Raw genomic sequence first — 6023 nt, 5'->3', positions numbered from 1 at the left:
GGGCGTTTTGCGCGTCCGCGGAGCGGGGCGGAGCGGTGGCGGTGGCCGCGGGCGGAGGCGGAGCCGCAGCCGCAGCCAGGGCATCCCCGCCGGGGGAGGCGGCCGGGCCCGGCCCGGCACAGCCATGTGCGACGTGAGCGACGTGCCGGAGCGCAGCCCCCGGCCCCCCGGCGCCCCCCGGCCCCCCCGGCCCGCGGGGAGCGCGGCGAGCGGCCCCGGCGGGGGGACGGCGGCAAGGGGCGCGGGGGCGGCGCCCCCCGGGCCACCGCAGTTCAGTTTCAGTTTATTTTTGTTCCAGGGTTGGGTTTTTTACTTTATTTTACTCTTTTTTATTGATTTTATTCATTTTGGGGTTTATTTTTTAAATTTTATTTTTATTGTCAAATTTATTTCATTTTAATTATTTTAATTACTATATATCTTTTTATTCTTTTTATTCTCTTTATTTTTATTCTTTTATCCAGCTATTTTAACTTTATTCTTTTTATTCTTTTATCCACCTTCTGTAATTTTTCAATTTTATTTCGAATACATTTTACTTAACTTCTTTTTTTTTTTTTTTTAGCTTGGGGACCTCTTGCATTCACCCCCCCCACTCCAGGCGCAGCCCTGAAGGCCCGCTTAGGGCCAGTTCCCCCCCCCTCCTCGTGTCCCCCCCCCCAAGGAGAACAAAGCCTCCCCGGGCTCAGCGGCGCCTCCTTTGTCCGCGCTGCAGTGCGGGGGGCCGGCGGCAGGCGGCAGCGCGGGCCGAGCCTCGCCGAGCCGCGCCCCCCCCCCCCCCTTCTCTCCGCCCTCCTCCTCCTCCTCCTCCGCGGCGGCGCAGCGGCCGCCCCCCCCCGCCCCGGAGGCGGGAGCCGCGGGGCGCCGGCCGGCTGCCGGGGTACAAATAGGCGCCGCCGCCGCCGCTGCCGGCTCATCGTGAGCGGAGCGGGGGGGGCAGAGAACACCGGCAGCACCAGCAACGCCGCTACCCTGCAGCAGCCAGAAGCTGGGCAGGGCCAACCCTTCCCCGGCTGCTTCGCCTTGAGATTTTCCTCCCTTTTCTTTTTTTTTTTTTTTCCTCAGAATTAAAGGGGTTTTTTTTATTATTATTTTTTACTTTTTTTTTTAATAGCAAAATTAGCGGCAGGACTCGCCCTCGCTCCCTTCAAGCACGCAGCGGCGGAATTTGTGCCGTTCCTGCCGGCTTTGTGCCCTGAAGCCCCGTCCCTCCTCTTCCTCCTCCTCCTCCTCCTCCTCCCCCTCCTCCGCCGTAAAGCCTTAACGAGACTCCGAGAAGCATCCGAAAGCGCCGCAGCCGCTCGTTCAAACCACCCCGCAAAAGCGACGACTGCAACAAAAAGCCTCTTTATTATCTAAATTTTTTCCCACCCCTCCTTCCTCTTTTTTTCCTTCTCCTCCTTCCACCCACCCCCCCTCCCTCCACCCCCCGCAAACGTACCAAGGTGGACGCGGAGCGCAAAAAGACCTTTGTTTTAAAAATGCCCATGGAGCTGACGCAAAGCCGCATCCAGAAGATTTGGCTTCCCAATGACAACCGCCCGGCTCTGCCCCGCCGCTGTGAGTACGGGCACCGCAGCATCCCCGCGGGGTGGGATGGGGTGGGATGGGAAGCAGCCCCCCCCCTTCCTCCTGCGCACTTCGGGGGGGGCTCTTTGCAACGCCCTTTCCTCCCCCTTGCAGCATCCCGCTCCCCCCTTTCCCTCCTCCAGCATCACCCCCGTGTCCGCATCCCACCCGCAGCCATCCCGTGACTCGCTTCAAGCCCCGGGAGCCGGAGGAAGGTGCAACCATCACATGGCAGCTCCCCGGCCCCGTGGAGCGGAGGATGCCGAGACACGCGTGTCCCAATTTCCACCCCCCCCACACCCCCCTTCCCGCCTCCAGCCTTGGGATTAAAAGGGAAGGGAGCAGGTTGCAAACCTCAGCACCCGGGTACCAGCTCAGCTGGGATTTCCAGGGTGTTTGGCACCTTGTTCTAAGATTTATTCGTGATTGATTAATTATTTTTTTTTTTGAGGGGGGGTGTTGGAGTTAGGATTAGAGCAATGACTTTGGGGGGAAAAAAAACCACCAGCTGTTTGCGTTTTACCTCTTAACCCTGAGCTGTGCTTGGGATGAGATAGGAGGCAGGTGGAGGGGAGGGCAAAAATTAATGCTGAAACTTCTTCTGCAGTGGCTTCCCTTCTTTTCAAAGCTCTGAAAGCATCTTGAGTGTTTAAAACCAACCTCCGCGCTTAAAAATAATAAAAGCAAACGCTTGGGTCATGCCGGTGTTACTATAAAACAAATCATGAATCATAATACAATACTAAAGCTTAAGAGACGGCTCTTTTAACTCGCCCAACAGCTAAACTGACAACCTGCCAGTTGTGCAACTCTGCGTAAGGCTAAATAAGCGTCGCAGGAATCCGCAGCTGCGGAGAGCCAGGACGGAGGAGGTGGCACTTTGCAGCCTGGCGAAGGATGGAAGTGGCTTGGGCAGTTGGGTGAATCAGTCTTTCCGATGCTTTCCTTGAGCAGGCGTTTTAAAAGTCACTTCGGATATCTATTTCCCTTGTCCGGAAAGTTCCCCCGTGTAAAAAAAAAAAAAAAAAAAAATCCTTATGATTTGCCACACGTTGTTGCCCCATGGCTATGGGTCAGGCATGCCATGAGGGATGTCTGAACCCTATAGCAGATGCTTGCACACGCAGCCTGTGCTTGGCAAGGGCAGCTCTGCAGCAGAAGCTGCTGAGGAAATGGCTTTCAGCAACAGGCTGAACATCTGGGTTGCCATGGGGCTTCGCTTTTAGCGGGGTAAAATGTCTCCTGGCTTAATGCTTTGCAGATGTATCTGTTTGCTTTAATTTTTCTCAAGGACTGACACCTTTGAAAGAAATCCCTCATGTAGGCAGAGCCTCCCTGGGTGTTTTGCCACTTTATTCAACTGGTTTCTCAGAGAGAATTCCCTCCTTGGCAGAGCAGAAAACTAACATACTTTAATATATTAAGGCACCAAGGGGCTCATTAACAGCGTAATGTGGCTTCTAATTATTTTCTCTCGGGGTGGGAACAAGCCGTGTTCACTGTGCTCTATGGGAAGAACGTTCTTGGGCTTTTTTTATTTTTTTGGGGGTTTTTCTTAAACCCAGGGTGACTATTTTAAACTCGAGGTGCTATTAATTCCTCGGCAGTAACAAAGAGCAGAGCCACAAAGCCGGGTGGGAATGGAGGTGTAACAGAGGCCGATGTGGTCCCCGGGGAGGAGGAGGGAGCGGGAGCATCCCTGGGAGCATCCTCGGAAAGCTCCCGCGTGGCTGCTCCCTGCGTGTGAAATAATTAGTGCGATTGTCTGCTTCCTCGTCAACGGGAGGCTCGAATGGATGCGAAGGGATGCCTTCATCTGGCCTTTTGACGGCGATCCATTAAATTGCTGTCAAGCTGCACGTCTCTCACGTAGGGGCTGGGAAAGTCAAGTCGTCGCAGGCGGCTGGATGGGCAGAGCCAGGCGAGGGGAGGGGGCTCGGGTGGGGGATGCTCGAGGAGGAAAAGGGCTCCTGCTGCCTTTCTCTCGCCCATCGCTCCAGCTCCGTGGAGGGCATGGGAGAATACGTCGATAAGGGTGATAATCAGTTCCACACGCGTGCGTGCGAGGTGCAGCGCAGAAACGCAGTGTCGGTGCATCCGCGAAGGTGTCAGGGAATTGCGATGGCAAGAAGCTGGAAAAGGGGACTGTAAGACTAACATAGAACATGTGGTGTGGGCTTCTGGGAGCAGGAGGTGCGGGGGAATGATTCTTGCGAGGAGGAGACAGTAAAAATGCCTGAAACAGAGATGGCTATTTTATCTAACCTATTATAGAAGCAAATTTCCTTCCTTTTTTTTTTTTGCTTCCTTCCACCCACTCCAGTGAAGCATGACAGTGCATTGACACCAGCTTTCTAGCAGATAGAAGGCACAAGTGACAAGCTACTTCTCAATATCCTGATTGAGCCTTTCGAAAGACATCCCTGACCTTGACTTACCTGGGTAGATGTTGATAACGAGTAATGAATATGCATTGAAATCCCTGATAGCTTTCCAGCAGTGGTGAAAAGAAATGATGAATTAGGTCTTTGTGAAGCACTGGGAGCAAAACACTGGTTTCTGTTACATCCCTGATGCAAAGTTTCCTGGAGGCTTTTGTGATTTAGCTGGGTTTGGGCTCAGATTCCTGGTAAGAAGTTGCACGCTTGATGCCCTGGTGTTTTGGGAAGTGCTTTCCCGGTCTGTACACAGATGCTTTTTCACAGTCCAAAGGGAACCTGAATCTTTCCTTTGGCAGCAAACTAAATTGGGGGGAGATTCCTCAAATCCAGGTGTTTAACTCCTGCAGCACCCTTCGGAGGTGGCATTTGTGCACCCATGCAGCGCCAGCGCTGGGACCGTCTCAGCTGTCTGGAGCCAAAGGGACACAAACAGTACCCGGCATTGTCCCCATCCTCTCGGAATGCTGTTATTTTAGTGGCCCCAAATCCTCTTGGCTCTGCTCTTTGAGATTCTTTGTCTGCTGGCAGGTAGGGAAAGGAGGAGTTTCTTTATTCAGGTATTATTCCCTCCCCCGTCCCTTTATTTAGAATGTGGTGGGTTTTTGTGCAGAAAAAGACTTGCACCTATAGTTTGGTTGAGGATGTGAGGCTGTTGGAGTAGGAAAAAAATGCTTTTTCTGGATACATTGCACAGCTCTCTTGGTACCCCAGCATGCAAAAATCAGTGCTTGCTGCTGAAATCAGTGGGAGCTGGCCTGAGCTTTTCAAATGCGTCACCGGGGATGCAGGTCACACAAAGGGAGCAAGTGTGAGGGCAGCTCCAGCCTGAGGAATGTCGAATATTTAGGGGGGGAAAAAAAAAATCTTTTAGATAGTTTTGTCATCTCTTGCCTGCTGAGACAGCCAAGCAAATGATGGGTGGTGGTTCTCTGCCCTTCTGGATACCAGCGCTGTAACTCTTCCTTGTGGCCTTAATTTGGTTTCTTTAGCTGTTGGATTTTTTTTTTTTCTTGGAAAGGGAGGGAAATCCCACGTGCTTTGCGCACACACTCTGGATACCTCTCAGTTTGTTTACCCTTCCCAGATCTTCACTGAGAGAAATCTACCTCAACCCACTGCCCCGACTCCATTCCCGGGGAGCCCCTCTCATCCCCAGATGGCTCTGCCACCCTCCCCTGGTCCCACCTGCGGGCAGCTGGGACGGGCAGGCAGAGCTCTGCGCCCAGACCGTAATTAAGCTGCGTTTTTATGGCTCTGCCACCAGCCACTCACTCCCTGCATTCCTTTCCCGTGAGGTCTCTGGTCTCGCAGGGTGGATTGAAGGGTGGGTGAGAAATCCCCCGGAGGGTCTCGCCTATCGGGGCTGGTCTCTGCCTTCGCCGGGAGGGCTCTTGGTGTGTCACGTCGGGCAGCATGAAAGGCGGCTGGCTAATCCAAATTCCATTAGGCATCGTTAAGATCTTCCTTTCCCCTATTTAAAGTGCTTGGCGTTGTGCCTTGGCCTTTGGTGTGTGCAGCATCATGTGAGCAGCAATTCTGTAGGGCAAACCCTGGAGAGAAGCGGGCGTGAGACGGGGGAGAGGGATGCTGCCACGTTACCTGGTCCATGGGGAGTGTGGTCTGGGTGCATCCTGTGGCACTGGGACTGGGCTGTGGAGGACTAAAAAAATTCCTAAACTGCATTCCCAGTCCTGTAACCTCAGTAATTTCCTCCAAACTGAACCAGGGATTTACTTTCTAAAGGATTAATGGAGGGGAAACGCAATTCACCTGGGCAGCTCAACTGCTGATTTGTCTGCATTTTGGTCATGCCATTTGGGTGAATTGGAGAGGAGTTCCTCTTCACTTGCCAAGTCATCACTAAGTGATGCCTCTGGACTTATTTTCAGCTGTTTGACATGGACCCTTTTAACACCACCACCAAAAAAACCCATCTTAAAACAGGTTTATGAAGAAAAAGGGATAAGTCACTTAGATACCTGCTTCTAAATACTGGTGGTTCTGTAGTCCTCA

At 52.8% G+C, this 6023-nt stretch overlaps 1 protein-coding gene across 8 annotated transcripts in view; it reads left to right on the top strand.

The window, feature by feature from the left end:
- Positions 1–856: 856 nt before the first annotated feature.
- PFKFB3 (6-phosphofructo-2-kinase/fructose-2,6-biphosphatase 3) overlaps positions 857–6023 on the top strand; it is a 28603-nt gene continuing 23436 nt past the window's right edge. For 2 of the 8 annotated variants that reach the window (XR_012623676.1, XM_074828056.1), the window contains exon 1: positions 857–1560. Coding sequence is in view for 7 of the 8 variants with exons in the window: in XM_074828056.1 (XP_074684157.1) it covers positions 1482–1560 (79 nt within the window). In the remaining variant the exon portion in view is untranslated. The remainder of the gene's footprint in view (positions 1561–6023) is intronic. The other 6 variants (XM_074828057.1, XM_074828058.1, XM_074828062.1 and 3 more) reach the window with 4 other exon arrangements.

Source organism: Strix aluco, chromosome 5, assembly GCF_031877795.1.
Source record: "Strix aluco isolate bStrAlu1 chromosome 5, bStrAlu1.hap1, whole genome shotgun sequence".
Classification (NCBI taxonomy): domain Eukaryota; kingdom Metazoa; phylum Chordata; class Aves; order Strigiformes; family Strigidae; genus Strix; species Strix aluco.
This window is presented reverse-complemented; position numbering and strand designations above follow the sequence as displayed.